General features: G+C 44.6%; 3 protein-coding genes across 3 annotated transcripts in view; 2 read left to right on the top strand and 1 right to left on the bottom strand.

The window, feature by feature from the left end:
* The window catches only part of PGLYRP2 (peptidoglycan recognition protein 2), a 32133-nt gene extending 27941 nt beyond the window's left edge, over positions 1 to 4192 (top strand). Inside the window, 2 exon segments of the mRNA XM_030197170.1 lie at positions 985 to 1277; positions 4111 to 4192. Coding sequence (XP_030053030.1) covers positions 985 to 1081 — 97 coding nt within the window. The 3' untranslated portion in view covers positions 1082 to 1277; positions 4111 to 4192.
* The window catches only part of TRAPPC5 (trafficking protein particle complex 5), an 83182-nt gene that overhangs the window by 49526 nt on the left and 6479 nt on the right, over positions 1 to 27177 (bottom strand).
* The window catches only part of RASAL3 (RAS protein activator like 3), a 69852-nt gene continuing 51504 nt past the window's right edge, over positions 8830 to 27177 (top strand). The window contains exons 1-3 of the mRNA XM_030197169.1: positions 8830 to 9993; positions 23732 to 23850; positions 24704 to 24785. Coding sequence (XP_030053029.1) covers positions 9492 to 9993; positions 23732 to 23850; positions 24704 to 24785 — 703 coding nt within the window. The 5' untranslated portion in view covers positions 8830 to 9491. The remainder of the gene's footprint in view (positions 9994 to 23731; positions 23851 to 24703; positions 24786 to 27177) is intronic.

Below are 27177 nucleotides of genomic sequence, written 5' to 3' on the forward strand. Positions count from 1 at the left end.
GGGGGTTAGTGACCACTGTGGGAGTCAGGGGTGGTCATCCCCGATTCCCTCCGGTGGTCATCTGGTCATTTAGGGCACTTTTTGGGACTTGTTCGTGAAAAAAAAGGGCCCCCAAAATGACCCAAATTCGCGCTAAAAATGCCTTTCTTTCTTCGATTATCGACCGAAGGCGCCCATCTCTCCTCGGCCGATAAACACGCCCCAGTCCCGCCTTCACCACGCCTCCAACATGCCCCCGTCAACTTTGTTTGTTTCCGCGATGGAGTGCAGTTGAAGACGCCCAAAATCGGCTTTCGATTATACCGATTTGGGCACCTTTGCGAGATGGGCGCCTATCTCCCGATTTGGGTCGAAATCTGGGCGCCCATCACTTTCGAAAATAAGGCTGATGGTCTCTCTCTTTATGGTTCCCACTCAACTCTTATCAGGAAACAATCATACATGGCTTCTCTTCTTACTCCCTCCCATACAGCTCTCATTAGGGAACTCATCAGGAAGCCATCATGTAAAGTTACTCTCCTTACCCCTTCCCATCTGGCTGTCATTGGGGAGCCATCATGCATGACCTTTCCATTCGGCTCTTATCAGGGTGGCATCACATGCAGCCTCTCTCTTTACCTCTTCCCATCTTGCTGTCAACAAGGATTCTGCATGCACAGGCCTCTCTCACTGCTTGCCATCTGATTCTCATCAGGACCCATCCCTGTATAGATCTGGGGTAGCAGATGGGGCACACAGTAATGAATGCCTGGGTAGGTGGGATAGGGTTGCCAACTGGTTCCAGATTTGCCCAACAGGGTTGATCCAGTCCAGGTTTTACACCATTGCATGCATAGACCTATAGTCTTGCTTTTCTTAGGGAATGCTATGGAGAAATCAGAACTACAAATCCTTGTATGCATTGAGGTGAAATCTGGAACCAACCCTGTTGGATGAATCTGGAGCTCTGAAGTGCTCTAATGAATGTTACATTCTTTCCTTCAGTTTTGTCATGGGCTCGGATGGCTACCTCTATGAAGGGCGGGGCTGGAACTGGCTGGGAGCCACACCAAGGGTCACAACACAAGAGGTTATGGAGTGAGCTTCATTGGGAACTACACTGCGACCCTGCCAGAAGCATTCGCCCTTGAGCTGGTCCAGGATAACTTCCTAAAGTGTGCTGTGAGGGCTGGCAAGTTGATCAGCACCTTCTCCATTCAGGGCCATCGGCAGGTGGTAGCTACATCTGCCCTGGAGAGGAACTCTTTGCAGAGATAAAGAAATGGAATGGATTCAAGGTATGGTTAATCTAATAATCTGTTTGCTGGCGCTGTAGGGTGATGTAATCGAAGTTCAGTGTCCGCCCTGGGCCTTTAGCTTCATGGGCTGACAAGAACTTAGATAGGATTGCCACTTGGATCCAGATTCACCTGAAAGGGTGATCCAGGCCTGGTTTTACCCCATTGCATGCAGGGCTTTGTAGTCGATTTCATAAGAACATAAGCATTGCCATACTGAGATAGAGTGAGGGTTCATCAAACCCAATATGCTGTTTCCAACAGTAGCCAATTCAGGGCACAAGTACCTGGCAAGATCCCCAAAAAGTCAAAAAGATTTTATGCTACTTAGGGCAAATTCCTGGAGGAAAAGTCCATAGTCTGCTATTGAGACAGACATGGGGAAGCAATTGCTGCCCCGGGATTGGTAGCATGGAATAAGTATATAAGTACATAAGTATTGCCATACTGGGAAAGATCAAAGGTCCATCAAGCCCAGCATCCTGTTTCCAACAGTGGCCAATTCAGGTCACAAATACCCGGCAAGATCCCAAAATGTACAAAACATTTTATACTGCTTATCCAAGAAATAGCGGACTTTCCCCAAGCCATTTAATAAAGGTCTATGGACTTTTCCTTTAGGAAGCCGTCCAAACCTTTTTCAAACTCGCTAAGCTAACCGCCCTTTACCACATTCTCTGGCAACGAATTCCAGAGTTTAATTACACATTGAGTGAAGAAACATTTTCTCCAATTCGTTTTAAATTGACTACATTGTAGATTCATCACATGCCCCCTAGTCCTAGTATTTTTGGAAAGCGTGAACAGACGCTTCACATCTACCCGTTCAACTCCACTCATTATTTATAGACCTCTATCATATCTCCCCTCAGCCGCCTTTTCTCCAAGCTGAAGAGCCCTAGCCGCTTTAGCCTTTCCTCATAGGGAAGTCGTCCATCCCCTTTATCATTTTCGTTGCCCTTCTCTGCACCTTTTCTAATTCCACTATATCTTTTTTGAGATGCCGGCGACCAGAATTGAGCACAATATTCGAGGTGTGGTTGTACCCTGGAGCAATACAAAGGCATTATAACATCCTCATTTTTGTTTTCCATTCCTTTCCTAATAATACCTAATATTCTATTTGCTTCTTAGCCGCAGCAGCACCATGAGCAGAAGGTTTCAACATATCATAAACGACGACACCTAGATCCCTTTCTTTGTCCTGACTCCTAACGTGGAACCTTGCATGACATAGCTATAATTCGGGTTCCTCTTTCCCCACATGCATCACTTTGCACTTGCTCACATTAAACGTCATCTGCCATTTAGATGCCCAGTCTCCCAGTCTCGTAAGGTCCGCTTGTAATTTTTCATAATCCTCCCACGATTTAACGACTTTGAATAACTTTGTGTCATCGGCAAATTTAATTACCTCACTAGTTACTCCATCTCTAGGTCATTTATAAATATGTTAAAAAGCAGCGGTCCCAGCACAGAGCCCTGGGGAACCCACTAACTACCCTTCTCCATTGAGAATACTGACCATTTAACCCTACTCTCTCTTTTCTATCTTTTAACCAGTTTTTAATCCACAATAGAACACTACCTTCTATCCCATGGACTCTTCAATTTCCTCTGGAGTCTTTCATGAGGTACTTTGTCAAACGCCTTCTGAAAATCCAGATACAAAATATCAACCGGCTCCCCTTTATCCACATGTTTGTTCACCCTTTCAAAGAAATGTAGTAGATTGGTAGAATGTTGCCACTCTTTGGGGTTCTACATGGAATCTTGCTATTCTTGGGATTCGGAATCTTGTTGCTCTTTGGGGTTCTGGAATGTTGCTGCTAATTGGGTTTCTGCCAGGTACTTGTGACCTGGCTTGGCCACTGTTTGGACAACAGGATACTGGGTTAGATGGACCATTGATCTGACCCAATATGGCTACTCTTATGTTCTAATGTAAATAAAGCAGTGGATTTTCCCACATCCATCATAAAAATGGTTTATGGTTTTCTTTTAGGAAATTGTCCAAACCCTGTTCAGGTAACTGCTTTTACCACATTCTCTGGCAATTAATTCCAGAGTTTAAGTATTATTTGTTATTTGTTGCATTTGTATCCCACATTTTCCCCACCTTTTTGCAGGCTCAATGTGGCTTACATATTACCGTTAACGGCGTTAGCCGATTCCGGTCTGAACCAAATACATTGTTTGGATTAATTCAAGCGATATTGTGGTAGAATAGGTACATATATGGTAGGTACAGTTGGGGGGAACTTAGATAGGGAGAGGGGAGGAAGAGTCAGGTAATGTCCATTACAGTCGTTGGTTACATTGTGTCGCAAGTGTCCAGGTTATTTATGTTGGGTTGGTACACACTGCGTGGCTGATTTTTAAATTTTGTAGGCAGTGGCGGCTCACGCGCTAATTCTGTGCTTATCAGTTAGTGTGTAGCAATGCCCATGCGCTAACTGATTAGCATAGCCACACCCAGTCTCCACCCCAAACACGCCTCAGCACTAAAGAATAAAGTTTATTTTTTTTAGTGCATGGGTAGCATGCACACATGCAAATACTACTGCAGGACGCCTGAGCAGTGCCTGAGTAGTGCATTTTAACCTGCGGTAAGCATGCATTAGTGCATACCGCAGCTTAGTAAAAGGACCCTTGATCATGCTGGCGCTATCCATTTAGTAGATGAATATTGCTACCAAAGGGATCATTTTTGGGCTGCTTGTTTCTGAATATTGGCCTGAATGTATCTGGAACCATCTTGGCTGGGTTTTGAAATGAGCATCATCTAGACTCTTTATCCTACTAATATCTTTCATTTTCTCCTCCAATATAGGAGACCTGAGTCTTAGGAGAAGATTGACCGGGGCTGGGAGCTGAAAACGGGACAGAGTGCCATTAAAAGATATTAACAATTAGAAAAGTACCTTTTTTTTTGTTACATTTGTATCCCGCACTTTCCCACTCATGGCAGGCTCAATGCGGCAATGGAGGGTTAAGTGACTTGCCCAGAGTCACAAGGAGCTGCCTGTGACTGAAGTGGGAATCAAACTCAGTTCCCCAGGACCAAAGTCCACCACCCTAACCACTAGGCCACTCCTCATAGTACTTATATTCTGACAACTCCCATATACAGGTTCAAAACGGATAACACAAGATCCAGACACGATCTTAAAAGAATAACCGAATAGAAGAAATAAAGAAAGGAAAAGACTACTACTACTACTACTATTTAGCATTTCTATAGCACTACAAGGCATACGCAGCGCTGCACAAACATAGAAGAAAGACAGTCCCTGCTCAAAGAGCTTACAATCTACATTTATAACCTAATAAAAACATTTTCAAACAAATACGCTTTTAATCATTTACGAAAATAGTAAATGTGAAGAAATTGTCCTATGTTTCGAAAGGTAAAGAGCACCATGCTGAAACTGTTTGATAAGGAAAAGAGATTATATAGTTTGAGACAAACAAAACACGGGTCTTAATAGGCAACCAATGAAGTTCCATCAAGGTAGGTGTGAAACGATCCAACCTCTTTTGTTCCATAATTATCCTAGCTGCAGTATTCTGTATCATCTGTATTCAAGAAGATACTAAATTAGCTGAAAGAAGACAATATAAACCATTACAGTAGTCTAGTTTTCTATAAAAATTACCACCTGAACCAAAACTAAAAATGTTTTCTTTCTAAATGGAGGAGAATTTTTCTAAGACAGGGTAATTCATAGAAAGTAGATTTGATGACTATATCAATGTGAAACTTTAAGGATAAAGATGTGTCAAATAAACACCAAATATCTAGAAGTGTTGTCCACCTTGAAGTCCATCAGAGACAGACAGTTCTTCTGAAGGTATTATTTCACCCTACACGATCTAACCAGAGCAACAGTCTTGTCTCTGTTGTTTGAAACCATGTGATGACCTAAGTACCTCCAATTTTTTATGCAGGACGGAATCTGCCCTAAAGATGGCAGTAATGCAGCTCTTACTAGTATCAGCAAGAACATATCAGCATATGAGAAGAATATGACACCAGCAAAGGAAAAATAATGGCAAAAAGATGTCATTATATAGTGAACAACATCGGTGATAAAGGAGAGCCCTAGAAATCAAAAATTCTTTCATCCAGGTTAAAACATTACCTGCAATCCCTAGGAATTTAATGTAAACGGAAGGATGTCATAATCTACAGTGTCAAATGTTACAGTAAGATCAAACGGCATATGTCATTATCAGTGCAATTTTTCTAGCAAAAAAGGTGCCGGTACTCAAATGCTAGGCCACCCTTCAGGGCTGGGGTGATCACTGAGGGACACATCCCAATCAGTCCCCTGCAACCAGTCACAGAATCTATGACAAGGCAGAATTGGTGTGTTGAGCCTGAGCTCTTTCATTAAAACTTGTGGTCCATGGGTCAATTTTAGCAGACAGTGGAAAAGGTGCTAGTACTCAGTACCCCCGAGTACCCCCTCAAAAAAAAGCCCTGGTCATAATATATATGTACAGCCCTGATATAAAATCCCTTGGTAAAATTCCTGGTTAGTGATATGAACCTCTAACCGCATCTTTATCAAATCTTATAGAGTTCATCTCCTCCCCTCTCCCCTCCCCATCTCAGCTGCACTCCACACCCTCCATCCAGGCCAAAACCAAGAAGCAGCACAGGTAGCTATGCTGTGAACTCACACCTGCCACCTTCCTCTCTTTTCCACACCTGTTTCAGCTTGGGGGGGGGGGGGGGGAGGTGTGGAATGTGTTGCCAGTTCAGCCCAGATTGACTGAACTGTCAAATCCAGGCCTGACTTTGCCCCGTGGTTTGCACGGAGTTTTAGTTCTGCTCGTCTAAGGAAGACATCAGAGCTAAAACCAGGGCTGGATCTTTCTCTTACAACCCAGAGCTCATTCGCCAAGCCTTAACCAACGTTCCTCTGTAAATAATATACAACATCAAGGATGTACCTTGGCCTTGCATGCTGGTGCTGTGCTGTGATTGGTTGGGATGAAGTGTCTTTGTGATATCACATCAGCAGGTGAGAGTGGGTTTGTGACATCACAAACCTTTCAAATGCATGGGGAGAAAAAAGGAAGGCTGACACTGTTCCTTGATACTGAAGTTCATTGTGTGAAAGTTAAGGGAAAGCTGTAACAGGGGGGAAAATGCTTAATGTTATCTACAGTGTGAAGCTCTAGTTTACATAAGGCATCAGGGAAACATCAATGTTGGGACATTCACAATCTTTAGCCTATCATACTAAAAGCCTGCTGAACATTAACAGCCCAATACTCAGCAGCAAGTGCAGCTACTTGAATTAAGTCCCGCTGGCTGCGGCTGAACCTGGATTTTCAGTGGCATTATTTTATTTTATTTTTTAAAATGTATAAAGCACACAATCTACAATCCTTGGTGGTGTACGCAACTCAGCAAACATAATAAAAAATGTTAAAAAACAAACAAAAATAAAATCATACAAAATATTTAAAAAATAATAAAATAAATACAAACATCAAAATCAACACATGAAAAGCTCAGATAACAGTGGTGGAAATCCTTACATACTGCCACATTGCTATCAATAACGCTGGAATGGTCTGGGAGTGGAGCCTGAGAGGAGCTGGAATTTATCCACATACAGTCTTGCAAGGCCGCCACTTGAAGTCTTGGCAGCCAATTTGAAGCGGTGCCAGTGCTAGGGAAGAAAGAGTGGGGTTCTTTCCTGCCCCAAAGAGGCCACTGGACCACTAGAGCACATTAAGGTACATGAGGGGAGGGCACCTTGAGGCCCACCAATCAGCCAGTCTGCCCTCCCACCTGCCTAGAAACCCGGACAGATAGGTAGGGTAGGCTGGTAAAAACCATGTGGACCCCCTACAGTCCCCTGAAAAAGAGGACATGTCCAGGGGAATCCGGACGTATAGTAACCCTAGCTAGGGAGAGGCAGGTTCCCTGGAGCCCTGCAGAGCTTGCCTGTCCCTCAAGTTAGTAACATCCTACTGTGTCTCAGTTCTCAGCCCACCTTTCCAACTTTTCCCTGACTCTGAAGTACACTATAAGCCCAGGCATGGAATATGCTAAAGAAAGCTGCCTTTCTTAAAAGTGTGTTTCATCTAGTGACTGTCCATCTGTACGCATGAATCAGAGCTCTCTGCACGGACAGAATTGACTGAAATTTGGTAGGAGAAGCTCCTATTGGTCTCCAGCTCCATGAAGATTGTCCCCCTCCCCCTTTTGATAAGCCTACAGGAGAGCTGGGCCTGCCCAATCATAAATTGATCTTTGTGTCACACTGTGAACTTGCACTCATAGAAGACAACTTTTTAAAATGATCAATATTGGGAGAGCTCAAGGACCCACAGAGCTGGCTCCTATGCTTACAATTTTACATCTCCCTCTCTCCCCAACCAGTGGCTGTCAGCCGTTACTGGCAGAGACAGAAAAATGAAGGCAGACAAAGACCATGTGGCCTATCCAGTCTGCCCATCCATGCCATTTGCTTTCCCTTTCATTTCCTTAGAGATCCTATGTATTTGTCCCAAGCTCTCTTGAATTCAAATACAGTTTTCATCTCTTGTTTCTTCTGACTCATTGAAGAAAGAAAACAATATTCTGGTCATAGATTTTCTATAAACTGAATTCTTATAACTGGGAAGGAAAAAGAGAGATGGAAGGTGAGAGAGAAGGAAAGAAAGTGATGAGAGAGAGAAATGGAGGGGGTGAAAGAGAAGAGAAGGGAAGGCCAAGAGGAAAGAAGAAAGCATGAGGGAGAAACTGAAGGGAAGGATGGGAGGAAGTGAGAGACATGAAGAAGAGGAGGGGTGAGAAAGAAGGGAAGAAATCACAAGGGGATAGAACAGGAGAAGAGGGCACAAGAAATGGAGGGGTGAGAAAAAGGGAAGATCAGGAGGAGAGAGAGAAGGGAAGGAGGGTAGAGAAAGAAAAGGAAGAGAAAGGGGCAGAAGTGAAGAAGAAAACAGGAAACAAAAAGACAAAAGGAAAGGCGATGAGGGAGTGAGAGAGAAGGGAATGACAAGAAGTAAGAAATAGAGAAGGGAAGGAGGGGTGAAAAGAAGAAGAGAGTGATAGAAAAGAGGGAGATAGAGAAGGGAAGAACGCAGGAAGGGAGAGACAGAAGTTAAGGCATTGAGGGGATGAAAGAGAAGACAAGGGAAGAAAGCAGGAAGGAAAAAGACAGGAGAGAACATAAGAAGAGAGAAGGGGTAAGTGAAATGAAAGAGGAGTGAGAGAGAAGGGAAGGCCAGGAAGGAAGAAATAAAGAAGGGAAGAAGAAAGCAGGAAAAGAAAGGCAGAAGGGAAAGAGAAGAGGGTGTGTGAGAGAAGGGAAGGATGGGGTGAGAAATGAAGGAGAGGAGGGGGTCAGAGATAGAGGAAGATTAGGTGGGGAGTGATAGAGAAGGGAAGAAGAAAGCAGGAGCGAAGAGACAGAAGGGAAGGAGAAAAGGAGGTGAGAGAGAAGGGAGGGGAAGGAGGGTGAGAAATGAAGAAGGGGAGTGATAGAGAAGGGAAGAAAGCATGAGGAGAGAGGAGGTGAGAGGAGAGAGATAAAGGGAGAGGAGAGAGGGAAGGGAAGAAGGGAGAGCATCTACAGTGCCTGATGAGGAGAAAACTAGGCAGCAAAGGACAACAGACAATCATGTACCCCAGACGGTCACAGATCTGCCACGGAATATTTCCCTTCTTGCATCTCTTTCTGTCCATCTTCTGTGTCTCACATCTCTCAGCTGCCCCTCCCCTCCCACCCCATTGCAGGATTTTAGCTGAAGAGGCATTTTCTCTGAGTTGCTCAGTTTCTACCAAGTGTCTGCATCATCAAAGTTGTGCATCTCCGTCCATGCCACTTCATGCCCCCTGTTGCATGCCATCTCCTCCACTGTCTGGGACCCAGGACTTCGCCACCTTTCATGTGGGATTTCTGCCAACAAGGCTCTTCTTCAGGCATCAACCCCCCCCCCCCCCCCCCCGCCCCAAAAAGAAAAACCACACATATCTCAACATTGCCTGCGCAGGGCTCAGGAAGTCGATATACCTCCCCTACTTCCTTTTGAGAGAGGGAAAAAAAAACCTAGCTTAAAAGAAGTGAGAGAAAAGCCTCAAAAGCCAGGCAGACAGAGCTGAACCAAGAAAGAGCTGCACCAAAACTGTATTCTTGTATCTAAAGTTTGGAGAGGAACTTAAGCCCAGAACTCTAGTTGCTCATGCAGAGGATTAATAGAACCACATCAGTAATGGAAGAGGAGAAACAGCAGGCTGAGGACATGACTCAGCCCCAAACAAGGTTTCTGCTAAAGTCCTATCGGTGGCACTCAAATGCCAGAACTGAGCAGAAGGGAGCGGAAAAGGGCCTCCACTCCACAACCCAGGGCAACAGCAGCAGTAAGTGGGGCAAGTTTCAAAGCTGGAAGCGGGCGCACAGCCATCCAGAGACCACAGCAAGGGACGATGCCAAATCAGCCAAGATCGACCCTGGTGATGCTGCGGCATCACAGCCACCAGAGTCCAGGGTGGCTCTTAAGAGGTCCCTGTTCCAGAGGGCATTCTCTGCCCCTGCCAAGGGGCAAAGAGAGCCTGGCGGGAGCCAAGAGACTTGTGGTGGCGGCAGCAAGACCAAACTCAGGAAGTATTTTCAGTCTATGTCTGACAAGTTGGCAAAAAAGAACACGACTAAGCAAGTGCAAGAATCTGCAGCAAGTGAGGAAGGTAAGAGACCTTTCTAACAGTATCACTATGAGTCAGCTCTCAGAGCAAGGTCTTCCGAAGGGTGGGGGGGGGGAGAGGGGAAGACGCATGTTATTATCCCATGATATGATTGAAGCCACAAATTAAGTCAGTATCTAGGTGGCCCCTGAGGATGCAGCAGGAAAGGACAAGAAGTTGACGTGTTGTGTGTACTCATCTCAAAATCTTCTTGACTCCCTCAGAGCCTTGGTACCATGAGCCACAGCTGGCAAGAATTAACTGAGGAGCCAATGCAGTTACCTTATGTTAGAGCTGTGAGCTGAAGCTCAGTGCATGGTGTCTTAATGCAAATGTAATGCAAAAATTTTGCTACTCAGTGTTGCAAGTTAATAGCAGGCAAATAGCCCAACTGCAAAAAAATGGGTTTGCGTTACTGGCAACTATGTCTTGCAAACAAAAATATTGCATTGGCAATCGAACTGCATGCATGCACATTGGTGCATATGCTCCAGTTTCTACTGCAGCAGTCTCCATATCATCTCTAATATATACCTCTTTTCTTAGCGGTGTACTTCTGCTGACTACTGGGTGTCACCATAACAACAGGGTCTGTGAGTGCTACTTCTGCAGCCCTCTCCCCTCCCCTTGAGCAGCAGGTACCTGAGCCTGGAACTAGAGATCTGAATGGGAATGGGGTCTGCGGGAATCCCCTTTGGGGCTGTGGGGTTCTCACAGGGACAGAAGCAGTTCCTGTGGCAATTCCAGCAAGGTTCCCGTGGTAACGGAAGTAGTACCTGCAGGGTTTGCGTGGAAGTGTAAGCTTAACCTGTGCCAGCCTCTCACCTACCAAGTACCAAGCTCTTTGAGTGTTGCCTCCTCATCATCCTTGCTTTAATAGATGCAGGAAGTCTTCCATTCATCCTCTCTGCTCCCGGGCTGATGCGCAGGCCTCAGCTCTGACAGAGGCATGAGCATCAGAGGTCACCTGACCTACTGGCACATGCATGTGTCAGCCTCTCAGCACACAGTGCCAGCAAATCAGAGACAAGTCTTACATGTGTGCACCAGAGTGTTCCAAGTTCAAACTTCTGTTCCTTCCTTGCCTGCACTGCTGCGGCTTTTATTTTTTTTTTTAGGAACCAGTAAATTCTTGTGGGGACAGGTCAAATTACATAAGTATTTCCATACTGGGACAGACCGAAGGTCCATCAAGCCCAGCATCTTGTTTCCAACAGTGGCCAATCCAGGTCACAAGTACCTGGCAAGATCCCAAAACAGTACAATACATTTTATGCTGCTTATTCTAGAAATACAATACCTTCTTAGTAGAGGTGAATGTGGGAGAAGAATAACAAATCTGTTACCCTTTATCATATATAGGGAAAGTCTCATACAGTCACTGGGGAGATGTTTGACACCAATTCAGGTAAACCCCTGCTTAGTGACTTTTATAATCATAGACTGACCCCTTCCTACCGATATTTGAGATCTTATTCAATCTAAATTCTTCTTTTTTTACTTTTTAGATTATTACATCTCCATATTACTACTATTTTGAATGTACTCCCATCTGGGGCTGAATGTCTAGCGGTATGAAATATATCATAACTGTAGTGGCTAACTTATGCCACCCAAATGATTATTGGACCGCACTTATCTGTAGTGACGTTGTTTAGCTCATGGTCCCGAACATGTAGTCCGGGAACATGTAGGGACTACATGTTCGGGACCATGAGCTAAACAACGTCACTACAGATAAGTGCGGTCCAATAATCATTTGGGTGGCATAAGTTAGCCACTACAGTTATGATATATTTCATACCGCTAGACATTCAGCCCCAGATGGGAGTACATTCAAAATAGTAGTAATATGGAGATGTAATAATCTAAAAAATAAAAAAAAGTAAAAAAAGAAGAATTTAGATTGAATAAGATCTCAAATATCGGTAGGAGGGGGTCAGTCTATGATTATAAAAGTCACTAAGCAGGGGTTTACCTGAATTGGTGTCAAACATCACCCCAGTGACTGTATGAGACTTTCCCTATATATGATAAAGGGTAACAGATTTGTTATTCTTCTCCCACATTAACCTCTACTAAGAAGGTATTGTATGTTGTAGACGATATAGTAGAATATAACCACCAGTGTTTGACATTCTAGAAATAAGCAGTGGATTTCCCCCATCCATTTTAATAATGGCTTATGGATTTTTCTTTTAGGAAGCTATCCAAACCTTTTCTAAACCCCGCAAAGCTAACCGCTTTTACTACATTCTCTGGCAACAAATTCCAGAGTTTAATTATACGTTGAGTGAAGAAATTCTTGCAGGGATTGGTGGGAATGGGTTGAATTCCAGCAGGGATGGGTGGGGGATGGATAAGATTCCAGAGGGGATAGATGGGCATGGGCCTACCTGAGTACACCCTGGTAGTCTAGTGGCCTCTTCAGGGGCAGAAAAGAGCCCCCCTCTTTCCTGCCCGCTGCTCTCTGGCTCATGCCGCTGCATTTTCAAAATGGCCACTGAGACTTCAAGCAGTAATCTCATGAGACTGCTGAAGGAAGTCTTGGCGGCCATTTGGAAAAAGTGATGGCACTGGCCCAAAGCAAAGCAGCGGGCAGGAAAAAGTGGGGTTCTTTCCTGCCCCAAAAAGGTACTCCCATGCTGTAAAACAAAAAAAGGTGTATACTATACGTATGTATGTGGTTTGGTGGCTGGGTGGAGGGAGGGGGCTGTAAGAGATAAGGTGGATGCTATGTGTGTGTTGGTGGTTGGGATGGAGAGGACTGTAAAGGTGGATGTTATGTGTGGGTGCTGGGAAAAATATGGATGGTAAATGTGTATGGGGGGCTGTAATATTGATTGAATTATGATAAACATGCACAGAATTTTGCAGAATTTGCAAATTTTGTGAGCAGAATTTTGATCTTTTTGACGCAGAATTCTGACAGGAGTAAAGAACAATTCAAACCATGAGCTGAAGTGCTTTTAACTATGCTAGCCACACCCTCCATAGGTCTCACTTGCCTGGCTTCTTATTGTTCTAACCCTCATCCACTCCACACTCCTTACCTTATGCCTTGAGCAAGTGACCCAGGTCACACAGCAGCATGCAATCTACAACTATTGGTTCTGATCCAGTCACCAGTATTCTTTACCCCAGGATAGCATTAGGGAAAAGTCTGCCCTCTGAGCCAAATACTGACCCAGTGTCCCTGCATGGTGTTAGGGGACACTCTTCCCTTTGACCCAGTGTCCCAGCATGGTGTACTGTTAGGGAACACTCTGACCCAGTGTTCCAGCATGGTGTTAAGGGACACTCTTCCCTCTGACCCAGTGTCCCAGCATGGTGTACTGTCAGGGGACATTCTGACCCAGTGTTCCAGCATGGTGTTAAGGGACACTCTTCCCTCTGACCCAGTGTCCCAGCATGGTGTTAGGGGACACTCTTCCCTCTGACCCAGTGTCCCAGCATGGTGTTAGGGGACACTCTGACCCAGTGTTTCAGCATGGTGTTAAGGGACACTCTTCCATCTGAACCAGTGCCCCAGCATGGTATTAGGGGACACTCTTCCCTCTGACCCAGTGTCCCAGAATGGTGTACTGTCAGGGGACATTCTGACCCAGTGTTCCAGCATGGTGTTAAGGGACACTCTTCCCTCTGACCCAGTGTCCCAGCATGGTGTTAGGGGACACTCTTCCCTCTGACATAGAGGCATATTTTCAAAGCACTTTGGGAGGCTAAGTTCCATAGGTTTCTATGGAACTTTGGGAGGCTAAGTGCTTTGAAAATAAGCCTCCAAGTGTCCCAGCATGGTGTACTGTTAGGGGACACTCTGACCCAGAGTTCCAGCATGGTGTTAAGGGACAGTCTTCCATCTGAACCAGTGCCCCAGCATGGTATTAGGGGACACTCTTCCCTCTGACCCAGTGTTCCAGCATGGTGTTAGGGGACACTCTTCCCTCTGACCCAGTGTCCCAGCATGGTGTTAGGGGACACTCTGACCCAGTGTTCCAGCATGGTGTTAAGGGACACTCTTCCATCTGAACCAGTGCCACAGCATGGTATTAGGGGACACTCTTCCCTCTGACCCAGTGTCCCAGAATGGTGTACTGTCAGGGGACATTCTGACCCAGTGTTCCAGCATGGTGTTAAGGGACACTCTTCCCTCTGACCCAGTGTCCCAGCATGGTGTTAGGGGACACTCTTCCCTCTGACCAAGTGTCCCAGCATGGTGTACTGTTAGGGGACACTCTGACCCAGAGTTCCAGCATGGTGTTAAGGAACAGTCTTCCATCTGAACCAGTGCCCCAGCAAGGTGTTAGGGGACACTCTTCCCTCTGACCCAGTGTTCCAGCATGGTGTTAAGGGACACTCTTCCATCTGAACCAGTGCCCCAGCATGGTATTAGGGGACACTCTTCCCTCTGACCCAGTGTCCCAGAATGGTGTACTGTCAGGGGACATTCTGACCCAGTGTCCCATCATGGTGTACTGTTAGGGGACATTCTGACCCAGTGTTCCAGCATGGTGTTAAGGGACACTCTTCCCTCTGACCCAGTGTCCCAGCATGGTGTTAGGGGACACTCTTCCATCTGAACCAGTGCCCCAGCATGGTATTAGGGGACACTCTTCCCTCTGACCCAGTGTCCCAGAATGGTGTACTGTCAGGGGACATTCTGACCCAGTGTTCCAGCATGGTGTTAAGGGACACTCTTCCCTCTGACCCAGTGTCCCAGCATGGTGTTAAGGGGCACTCTTCCCTCTGACCCAGTGTCCCAGCATGATGTTAGGGGACACTCTTCCCTCTGACCAAGTGTCCCAGCATGGTGTACTGTTAGGGGACACTCTGACCCAGAGTTCCAGCATGGTGTTAAGGGACAGTCTTCCATCTGAACCAGTGCCCCAGCATGGTGTTAGGAGACACTCTTCCCTCTGACCCAGTGTCCCAGCATGGTGTACTGTTAGGGGACATTCTGACCCAGTGTTCCAGCATGGTGTTAAGGGACAGTCTTCCATCTGAACCAGTGCCCCAGCATGGTGTTAGGGGACACTCTTCCCTCTGACCCAGTGTTCCAGCATGGTGTTAATGGACACTCTTCCATCTGAACCAGTGACCCAGCATGGTATTAGGGGACACTCTTCCCTCTGACCCAGTGTCCCAGAATGGTGTACTGTCAGGGGACATTCTGACCCAGTGTCCCAGCATGGTGTACTGTTAGGGGACATTCTGACCCAGTGTTCCAGCATGGTGTTAAGGGACACTCTTCCCTCTGATCCAGTGTCCCAGCATGGTGTTAGGGGACACTCTTCCCTCTGACCCAGTGTTCCAGCATGGTGTTAAGGGACACTCTTCCATCTGAACCAGTGCCCCAGCATGGTATTAGGGGACACTCTTCCCTCTGACCCAGTGTCCCAGAATGGTGTACTGTCAGGGGACATTCTGACCCAGTGTTCCAGCATGGTGTTAAGGGACACTCTTCCCTCTGACCCAGTGTCCCAGCATGGTGTTAGGGGACACTCTTCCCTCTGACCAAGTGTCCCAGCATGGTGTACTGTTAGGGGACACTCTGACCCAGAGTTCCAGCATGGTATTAAGGGACAGTCTTCCATCTGAACCAGTGCCCCAGCATGGTGTTAGGGGACACTCTTCCCTCTGACCCAGTGTCCCAGCATGGTGTTAGGGGACACTCTTCCCTCTGACCCAGTGTCCCAGAATGGTGTACTGTCAGGGGACATTCTGACCCAGTGTTCCAGCATGGTGTTAAGGGACACTCTTCCCTCTGATCCAGTGTCCCAGCATGGTGTACTGTTAGGGGACACTCTGACCCAGTGTTCCAGCATGGTGTTAGGGGACACTCTTCCTTCTGACCCAGTGTCCCAGAATGGTGTACTGTCAGGGGACATTCTGACCCAGTGTTCCAGCATGGTGTTAAGGGACACTCTTCCCTCTGACCCAGTGTCTCAGCATGGTGTATGGAGCCACTCTTCCCCTGACCCAGTGTCCCAGCATGATGTGAGGGGACACTCTTCCTTCTGAGGTATTACTGACACATTACCCCAGTCAGGGGACTTCCCACTGAGCCAGCACTATGGATCAAGAACTTGGCTTCTGATAGCCAAAGTACTGTTAGAATGTATAAACAGATTCATTTCTGAAGAAATGAGATTTGCTGTGGGTTCAGGACGACCTGTTTATAGGAGGCTTCTTCTCTTGCATCGTGTGGCATATTTGGAGAATCAGTGTCTGTGGAGGCAGGATGTGGTTTTGCTGTCGTTGTAGATTTTAAACTGTCAACATCACCATCATCCTACTTATAACTTGAGAGTCTGGGTGTCTAGATATCTATGTGTGTATGTGTGGACACTGCTAGTTTTTTTTTTGTTGGGGGGGGGTGGCATGTGTGTGAAAGTATGTAAGTGTGTGTGTGTGGACACTGCTTATTTTGTGTGTGGGGGGTGACATGTGTGTGTAAGCATGTAAGTGTATGTATGTAGCTTGTGAATGTAGCCTGTGACACAGCTAAATATGGACAATATTAGACTTTTATTACCACCCCCTCTTCATTTCTTGTAGCTTATAGTCATGTTTCTTATCATGCTTTCTACTTCATTATGTACCTGTATAATTGAACTGAAGCTTTACGGTATTGTGTAAGCCACATTGAGCCTGCAACTAGGTGGGAAAATGTGGAATATAAATGTGTTAAATAAATAAATAAGTGTGTGTTTGCATGTGTGTATGTTTGTGTATATATGTGTGTGTGTAAATGTGTGTGTGTGTGTTTGCATAAAATGGAATCTGCAGTAAAGTTTCAGATATTGTATTTTGGTTTCCGGTTCCGCTAATGGACAGCATGGTAGCTTAAGCGCGGAGCTCTCTCTTTTCTGCCCAGATTATCGTCGCAGCAAATCGCCTTGTCATCCCAGTTGGTGTTCTTTTTCAATATTATTTTCTATAATGTATGAAAACTGAAAATCAATTTAATTTGGCCTTCGGTCTTAAATGCCACAAATCCGACTTTTAAACTGACAAACCTGGCGGATCTGTAACTTCCGGGAACACTGAAGATACATAAGTAGTACATAAGTATTGCCACACTGGGACAGACCAAAGGTCCATTAAGCCCAGCATCCTGTTTCCAACAGTGGCCAATCCAGGTCACACATACCTGGCAGAAACCCAGATAGTAGCAACATTCCATGTAGAACCCAAAAGAATAGCAAGATTCCAGAATTCTAAAGAATAATAAGATTCCATGCAGAATTTCAAAGTGTAGCAACATTCCATGTAGACCCCCCAAAGAGTAGCAAGATTCTATTCAGGATCCCAAGTACATAAGTGTTGCCATACTGGGACAGACCAAAGGTCCATCAAGTCCAGCATCCTGTTTCCAACAGTGGCCAATCCAGGTCACAAATACCTGGCAAGATCCTGAAAAGTTTAATGCATTTTATGCTGCTTATTCCAAAAATAAGCAATGGATTTTCCCCCAAATCAATTTAATAACGGTCTATGGACTTTTCCTTATGGTAATATCTGAATTTAAATCTATTAATTGCACTCTTTACTCACATATTGAATTATCCCTTGACATAAGAAAGGGGATTGAAGAAATACATGTTAAACTTGCAGCTTCTCAATTGTATGCTGAGGCCTTCGAGAAATGCATGATGAAAGTGGAAGCTGCATTGCCTCTAATTGAATCCAGTACCAACGCCATTAAAGGCCTAACAGAGGATCTTCAAGATTTAGCAAACAGACCCCTTAGAAATAATATAACGATCTTAGGCCTTCCAGAAGGAGTTGAAAATCAAAACATGATATCTCTTTTGACAGATTGATTATTTGGATTCTTGAATATCGATTTCAGTCCTGCATTTGAAACTGAAAGGGACCACTGGTCACCATCCTGCCAAACATCCTACAATACCCACAGGCCCTTCAAATCCTCATGGCTGGAAAAGATAAGCCTTTTCTATTGTATCAAGGCAAGAAAGTACTTATTCTACCAGACCTAGCAAAGAACACCACTATGACCAGGAAAATATTTCTGTCAGACAAGATGTGAAAGATTTGGGAGCTTGTTTCGGATTAATGTACCCTGCAAGAATGAAAATTATGTATAATAACTGTACCACTACTTATTAAGAGCCTGAGGTTCTGCTTGAATGGAACATGCAAATGAAAATGGGATGATGTCTGATATATTGATAATATGGCTATGTTTCCCCATAATGGGGTCTCCTATTCTCACATTTTATATATGAGTCTTTAACTTGGTATCACAGTCACTTAACCCTGAAGTTCTTGGTAACTATATGATATTTAATTTAACTACATATATTATTTTTCATTATGTAAAAGAGTGGTGGACTTTGGTCCTGGGGAGCTGGGTTCGATTCCCACTGCAGGCACAGGCAGCTCCTTGTGACTCTGGCCAAGTCACTTAACCCTCCATTGCCCCAGGTACAAATAAGTACCTGTATGTAATATGTAAGCCGCATTGAGCCTGCCATGTGTGGGAAAGCATGGGGTACAAATGTAATAAAAATAAATAAATAAATACAACGCCTTTCTATATGTATTTATTTTTATTTTTGTTACATTTGTACCCCGCGCTTTCCCACTCATGGCAGGCTCAATGCGGCTTACATGGGGCAATGTAGGGTTAATCATTATATTATCTCACCTATAACATGTGATATGTTTTTGATTGCATTTATGCTCTTCCAAAATTTATGTTGACTTTATGCTTTGCCTACATAATAATTACTTCTTCTTTTCCTCTTTCCCTTTATCTGGGTTGACAGGTACATCTTATTCATATAGAGATTGAGAACCACTTAAGTTTCTAAATGTTTGACATGGCTACTGGAATGTCACTGGTTCTTTATTTTTAATTATGTTTATAGTTCTGATGATGGGAATACTGATTTGGTCAATTTTTATTTGATTCTATTGACGTGTTATGCATTCTCAATGCTGAATACCATTAATGGGTATACTGTGTTATTTAAGCTTCGTCTTGATATGATTGCAGTAGTCAGAAATGTCATATAAAGGGGCATAATCGAACGCGAACGCCCATCTCCATGGGCGACTATCTCCGAGGACGGGTCCGCGAAGGGGCGGGACAGACTGTATTTTCGAAAAAGATGGGCGTCCATCTTTTGTTTTGATAATATAGTTGGTGCCGGGCAAATGCATCGGATTTGGGCAGATTTGAGCCGGGCAGTATCGGTTTTCAGCGATAATGGAAACCGAAGCTGCCCAGCTCAAAAACGAACAACTCCAAGGCATTTGGTTGTGGGAGGGGCCAGGGTTCGTAGTGCACTGGTCCTCCTCACATGCCAGGACACCAACCGGGCACCCTAGGGGGCACTTGTAAGAAGTAACAAAAAAAATTAAAATACCTCCCAAGTCCATGGCTCCCTTATCTTGGGTGCTGAGCCCCCCAAATCCCCCCCCCAAACCCACTCCCCACAACTCTACACCATTACCATAGCACTTATGGGTGAAGGGAGGCACCTAGATGTGGGCACAGTGGGTTTTGGGGGCGGTTTGGAGGGCTCCCATTTACCAGCACAAGTGTAACAGGTAGGGGGGATGGGCCTGGGTCCACCTGCCTGAAGTCCACTGCACCCACTAACAACTGCTCCAGGGACCTGCATACTGCTGTGATGGAGCTGGGTATGACATTTGAGGCTGGCATACAGGCTGTTTTTAAAGTTATTTTTTTTGGGTGGGAGGGGGTTAGTGACCACTGGGGGAGTCAGAGGAGGTCATCCCCGATTCCCTCCGGTGGTTATCTGGGCAGTTGGGGCACTTTTTGGGGACTTGTTCGTGAAAAAAAGGGTCCAAAAAAGCGGCCCAAATTCTTGCTTCTGCCGCCCTTCTTTTTTCCATTATCGGCTGAGCGCGCCCATCTCTCCTCGGCCGATAAACACGCCCCAGTCCCGCCTTCACCATGCCTCCAACATGCCCAATCAACTTTGTCCGTTCCCGCGACAGACTGCATTTGGAGGGGCCCAAAATTGGCTTTCGATTATATCGATTTGGGCGCCCATGAGAGAAAGGCGCCCATCTCCCGATTTGGGTCGAAATATGGGCGTCTTTCTCTTTCGAAAATAAGCTGGATAGCCTCATAGAATGTCAACGCCAAAAAATCTTTAATCATGCTAAAAATGCTATCTTGACATATTACTATTGCAAGGGACTCACTAATCAGACTCTAATTGTATGAGGTTTAATCCTCCGTGGATTCATCACTCAATTTACACATGTGCTTATTCTAAAAAAGGAGTAGCTATTTTATTCAAATTGAATCTTCCAATTCATATTCTCCAACAATCTTTTGATCTTAATGGTCAATTACTATGCTACAGCTTGGTCCTATCAAATTTTCTATCATGAATGTTTATGCATCCAATATTGATAAACCTGACTTCATTCATCAAATCAGAGATGTTTCATTAGAATATAGTACTGGACCAATCTTGTTGGCTGGAGATTTTAATGTTACTTTTGGATAACATCCTGGATAGTCAGTCCAACTGCATTCAGACAAACCAAAATGGGAAAGGAGCTTCTTGCAACTGTCCAAGCATTTTGTCTTGTGGATATATAGCGCCTTGAATACCCTGATGGTCGCGAATACTCATTTTATTCTGCTCCATATCACTCATACTCGAGAATAGACTTTTTTCTTCTCTCTAAATCCTTAATAGCTCAGACCATTGACACGAAAATTGATCCAATTTTAATTACTGATCATGCAATGATCCATGTTAAATTACAGCTTGAGTACAGTAAACCGAACCTCATATGGAGATTTAATAATAAATTCCTTGAGGATTCAGATTTCATTTAAAAAACTGATAATTTTATAACAAATTTCTACACATGGCACAATAATATAGATCCTCCACCATCTACCACCTGTGCAGTCTTAGATGTGAAATAATAAGCTTTGCTGCCTGGAAGAAAAAATTGGAATCTATCCAACTTCTTCAACTAGAAAATAAAATTTACGAACAGGAAAAACTTCATATTGATACTAAATGCCATGATATACTTACGTCTCTGATTCAACTTAAATATAATCTTTCCGGATACTGGTCCAATCAAAGATACTATCGCAACTAGACTACTGAAATGCAGAATACATAGGATGTAAGGAAAACACACTAAAATCGCTGCAAACAGTCCAAAACACAGCAGCAAGACTGATTTTCAAAAAGTCGAAATACGAAAGAGCAACCCCACTGCTTAAAACACTACATTGGCTACCAATCAAAGCAAACATAATTTTCAAAGCGAGCACCCTAATCTTCAAGATACTATTTGGAATGGCACCCAAATATATGCTTAACATAATTGAACTATCCTCAAGAAATGCCAGCCCAGTAAACAGAAACTACCTATTCCAACATCTACCCAACTGCAAAAACACCATCTACAAAATTATCCATACAGCAGGATTTAGCTACCAGGGTTCTAAATAGTGGAGCTTGATACCAAAAACCATAAGAAGCATCACAAATCTCCTCCAATTCAGAAAAGAAATGAAAATCTACCTCTTTAAAAAATTCTACAGTTAATCACAAAGATATTGTCACCTTCCTTTTAAATCTACCCTTCAAAGACTATATGAATAAACATCACCAAAACTCTACAACTGAATACAAAAGCTACCACTACCGTGTCCTCTTCAAATCTATCTCTTCAAAACTCTATGAATAACCACACGAACTATAGATGCCCTCTCCACACTGCACAACACTATTGTAACTCAACCAAAATTTAATTTGTAAGCCACTTTGAACCAAAATCTGTTTTTGGATAATAGTGGAATACAAGAATAAATAAATAAATAAATAAATAAATAAATAAATAAATAAATAAATAAATAAATAATGTAGCTATCAGGCTAATCACACTCATAAAACTGGTCACTATACTTTAGTTAATAAAGCTGGTAATTATTTGCCAGATATATTGCTATAAAACAACAAAGACATTGAATATGAACTATAAATGTAGATAATGATCACATTGCTACCATGGATAAATATATTTCCAGAGCTTTTGTCACCTATTATCAACGTTTATTCAGTACTTCTTGTACAAATCCTACAGATGCTATGACTAGCTTCATAGAGAGCCTGCCTCATCCCATCCTTTCCCATGTACAAATGGATTCTCTTGGTACACCAAAGTTGAATAAATAACCTCAGCCATTAAAAACCTGGCTAATAGCAAGACACCTGGACCAGATGGGTACACAGCTGGGGAGTGGGAGGAGGGATGTGAAGGAAAATGAAGGGAATCTCACCTCTGACTCGACATTTCTAGAGATACTGCCTTGTGATACCTTGGTCCCCAGTTGTGGAATTCCCTTACCTTCGATACTTGGCTGGAACCTTCCTTTTCTGAATTTAAGAAATTGGTCAAGACCCTCTCCTCACCTCCTTCAGTCCTCTCCTGTTTCCCCCTCTCTTTTATCCTGTCTCTTTCTCTCTCCCCCCTGTGGTCTCCCCTATTCTCCTTCTTTAAAGGCAACACCAAAATTTAGACACCAACTGCGCACTTAGTTTATACAATAATAATGCTTAGATGCATGATTGGTGCAAATAATTGTGTTTAAGTGGCGTGCACTATTTTATAAACAGTGCACCTAAATCACTTGGCACATATCTGTCAGGGGCCATACCTGTGAGCAGAGCATGGGTTTGTCATAAGTGTGTTGGCAAGCGACATATGCAACTTATTGAATATTATCAGTTGTGCGCATTATATGGTGCCCTTATGCCAGCCATTATGCTGTCATAAATAGATGTGCCTAACTTTTGTTACATCAATGTACCTTTGTGCTAATATTCTAAAATAGCTTAAGCACACCCTCAGGCCATTATAGAATTGGCACTAAGCACACCCCTTTGTGGCACCTAAAATGAGACAATTTATTATGTTTATAATGTAATGTCTTTTCACCTTTGTAATTTTTGATTGTAAACAGCCCAGCAGCACCCTAGTGTGATTAGTGATGTATCAAATCCTTGTAAATAAATAAATAAGACTATGCGAGATAGCTCCCTGAGGAGAGCTGGATGGAAAAGGCAAAGAAGAACCAAACAAGAAAATGTAAGAAGAGAGCTGACAGATGATAAATAATTGTAGCATGGTGAACAAAGGCATAGATAGATGGGGTACATGGGGAGCAGCTGATCCCCCAAATGTATTTTGAATAAAATAGCACCTATGTGGATCAGCCCTTCAGCTTACACAGCTGCCTATTTTAGAAAAGGTCTGCTCCCCCTGACATAAAAAACTGGCTACCTTTCTCATGGTGACTCCCTGAGAAGAGCCGGAGGCAGTACTGTACCTAGCTTGTTTGCCACCTGGGGTGGGTCGCTGATACATGTCACCCCCCCAAGGCGCGCCACTCCCCCTGAAGCACATCACCCACCACCTTTCCTCCTAGCAAGGAGGTACACAGAGCAGGCTAACGGCTGTTGGCTGTGCCGGTCCCCTGCCCCGGAACAGGAAGTAACGTCAGAGGGGACAGGGGACCGGCAGAGCCGACAGCTGGGTGCCTGCTCTGCATATCCCCTTGCTGCCTGCACCCATGGCGGACCACCCCAACCGCCCTGCCCTTGGTACGCTACTGGCTGAAGGTGGGAGATAAGGAAGGGAAAACAATTTTGATTATAAACCTGAAAAGTCACCGTTCAGAGAGATCACTGTGTTTTCTCAGATATATCTTCTCCCGTGCCACGGATGCCTCTGACTCCATCACCAGAGGTGCCCGTCTGGGATGTCTCGAGCTTCACTTTAATGGATGGGCAGTTGATGCTGGTGACGCATGATGAGGAGGTAACTATGTGAAGTTACATATGCAGATCTGAGAATATCAGCCAGTGAGATGACAGAATAAGCTCTGAACATACCACATCCCTTTATGCTGTGCATATTGCTTTGGCTACTCCTTCTGTATCCCTACCCCAGAGGTGTCACATTGCGTAAACCAGCCAGGTTTTCAAGTTATCCTTAGTGAATATGCATGAGATATATTTGTATGCACTGCCTTCATTATAGACAAATACATGCACATTTATTTATTAGGATTTATTTACTGCCTTTTTGAAGGAATTCACTCAGTAGGGATAGCCTGAAAACCAGACTAGTTTGCTGCCCTCCGGATTGACAACACTTCTCTTGGGCAATTTTTCCTGTAATGCAGCCCTTGAACACTGTAATAATTTGCTTCCCATATAGCCCCAGCGTGGCCCCATCCCCTGTACCAGTGCTTAGTTACCACGTGGCCTCTAGGCTTCCTGTACCAGTGCATGCTTCCTACATGGTTGTGTCCTTTGTACCAGTGCTTGCTTCCCATGTGGCCCTGTCCCCTTTACCAGTGCTTGCTTCCCACATAGCCCTATCCCTCATACCAGTACTTGTTCCCAGGTGGCCCTTTCTCTCGCACCAGTGCTTGTTCCCATGTGGCCCTGTCTCTCGTACCAGTGCATACTTTCCATGTGGCCCTATCCCTTGTACCAGTGTATGCTTCCCACATGGCCCCTGTTCCAGTGCTTGCTTCCCTCGTGGCTCCTGTCCCCTGTTTCAGCACTTGCTTCCCACATGACCCCTGTCCCACTGCTTGCTTCCCATGTCTGTTTCCCCCCTCCCCCACTATGACAGCGTCAGTGACCACATTTTCTCATTCCAGCAATCCTTCAGAAACCGAAACAGAACTGGCAGCTGTGTATCAGACAGTGTCCTGTATCCACTCTGTAACAGAACCAACCCAGGTGAGTAACCCAGGGCCACCATCCAGATGCCCTTAGGGATATCCGTATCCTTCATCAGCACTGCAATTAATGAGAAATATAAGTCAGTGTTTCAGCCACAAGGCCTCATCTTTCTACTGCCGGATTGTTTATTTCTTGCATTAATGAGATGGGGGAGAGGATGGGAATCAGACCTGTGAACTGAACTGTGAAGTCCTGCTTCTGAAAAGCACCACAAATACCAATGTTTCTTCAGGCAGCAGTTTCTTATTTTTTATAACAGGGTACCACCCTCCTCCCCCCTCCCCCCAAAAGAGAGAAAAATCCTAAGCCTAGTGTTGGGTGGCCTGGTTTTCTCTCTCTTTCCTAAACATACCTTGGCTTCATCTCTCAAAATTACAAGATGCTACAGGATGGAGAACATACAAGTGAGCGCCGGCATCAGGTCCAATCTGAGGTGTTCATGGCTTTTGTTCCTCTGCAGGCTGAAGCAAGGAACTCCAATTTCCTTCAGCTGCAATGGGGATCAAACCAGGACTTTCCCAGTTCAGTCTATCATTTTAATACTGCCACCCAGTGATTTCTAGGTTATGGATCTTCTGAAATGATGCACCAAACCAATATAATCCTTCTTCCCCTGGGTGGATGATGAATCTCCAAGAAGATCCCTGTAAACCTATGCTACTAGAGGTTTATTCCATTATTGAACTGTCTTCTTCAAGTTCCCCTTCTAGTTCCTCTGAAGTCCACATCTGGGGATTTCAAGCAGGCAAACCTTAGACAGCTGATGCATTCCCATTTTCAGAAATCTCATCAAGGGAATACTGAAGATGCCTCAGGTCCTCATGAATCCCCTGTTCCCAGCTGTGTGCCCCCCCCCCCCCCCCAAGAAGCTTTCTCCAGCAACACCAGCAAGAACATTTCCCCATCAAGGTGCACCTTCCAGCGCTCTCTCTCTCTCTCTCTGCTCAACGGGGTTCTATGCCAGTCACCTCCTTTCTTGATAGAGCAACAAAGAGGCCAAAAAACACCAAAGATGAAATGAAAACGCTGCCCAATCAAGCTGTCCTGGCTAGTGAAAGGCAAATCCTGAAAAAGCAGTATGGCAGAAAGAGCATATTTATTAGAGTGGAAACAATGTAAAACCCAATACAGCTGCATTTCAGCTTCTGCCTTCATCAGAGGTAATGAGTTGTCAGATTCAATTTGCAAAGGATCAGTATTGTAAATTCTTTTCCTGTCTGGTTTTAAAATGATCTCACACATACACACACACACACACACACACACACACACACAAAAACAACATGGCTTGGGAGCTAATAAATACAGACTCCTTTTTGACGATTGTGCAGCACTTATGGATTTGCAATATACATCCTTTGAAGACGAATCTGACATCTCATTACCCAATGTAGGCAGGAGCTGAAACGCAGCCATGTTGGGTTTTACAATGTGCTCTTTCTGGCATACTGCTTTTTCTGTATTTGCCTTTCGTTGGCAGAATGGGCATCATTCTGATGATCTTGCACATGAGTGAACAGAGCATAAACTCCCACCATCTGACCCTTCACACCAGCCATATCCACTTAGGGACAACTCACTGCCTGGCATCTAGCATTGGCAAAACCATTGGTCTCTCTCCAAGATCAGGACCCAAAACCACATACTCAAAGCACTTATTATGTTCCAGAACTGAATCTCCTGGTGCAGCTCACTGAACTAGGCCACCTATATATATTTGAAAGGGGGAAGGGAATATCCATGGTGCAGCTCACTGAACTAGGCCACCTATATACATTTGAAAGGGGGAAGGGAATATCCATGCTGAAAAGCAAAATGGTGCAGGCCAAACATGGAGGATCCTTAGCAGGGGAGACGCAAATGATAATTCGTAAAGAAGATGCATCTTCCACTTAGACATGACAAAACTTGTTTGCTGCACAGAGGTGATGAAACAGGAAATACACACAGGGTAGCTTGAAAGAACTTCTCTGCAGGCAACTTCCTCTGTGCCTTTCCGCTGGTCTGTGAGATACAACACAGGCAAACAGTGCCCCATCCTCTGGCCACAATGCCCTTTTGTCAAATGCCCTTTTGTCAAAGCAAGCCTAATGAGTAGCTGGCTGGAGGCAATTGGTGGGGAGAGGGCTGCTACTGTCACAGTGATGGGGTTGAAACTGACTGGGACACGTCCAAGCCAAACAGACTCATTGTATGTACAGGTGCATTTTACCTCTTTCTGGTTTTGACACTAGAGAGCTGGATGGGAATGGGGATTGCAGGAATCCCATGGAACCCGCGAGATTCCCAGTTGTATGGAAAAGTTTCCACGAGATCCCATGGGGATGCAAGAAGTTACTGTGAGATATCCATGGGAACATAGTCAAAATCTCTCGTGACTCCAGAATAA

The sequence above is a fragment of the Microcaecilia unicolor genome, chromosome 3 (genome assembly GCF_901765095.1).
Source record: "Microcaecilia unicolor chromosome 3, aMicUni1.1, whole genome shotgun sequence".
In the NCBI taxonomy this organism is placed as follows: domain Eukaryota; kingdom Metazoa; phylum Chordata; class Amphibia; order Gymnophiona; family Siphonopidae; genus Microcaecilia; species Microcaecilia unicolor.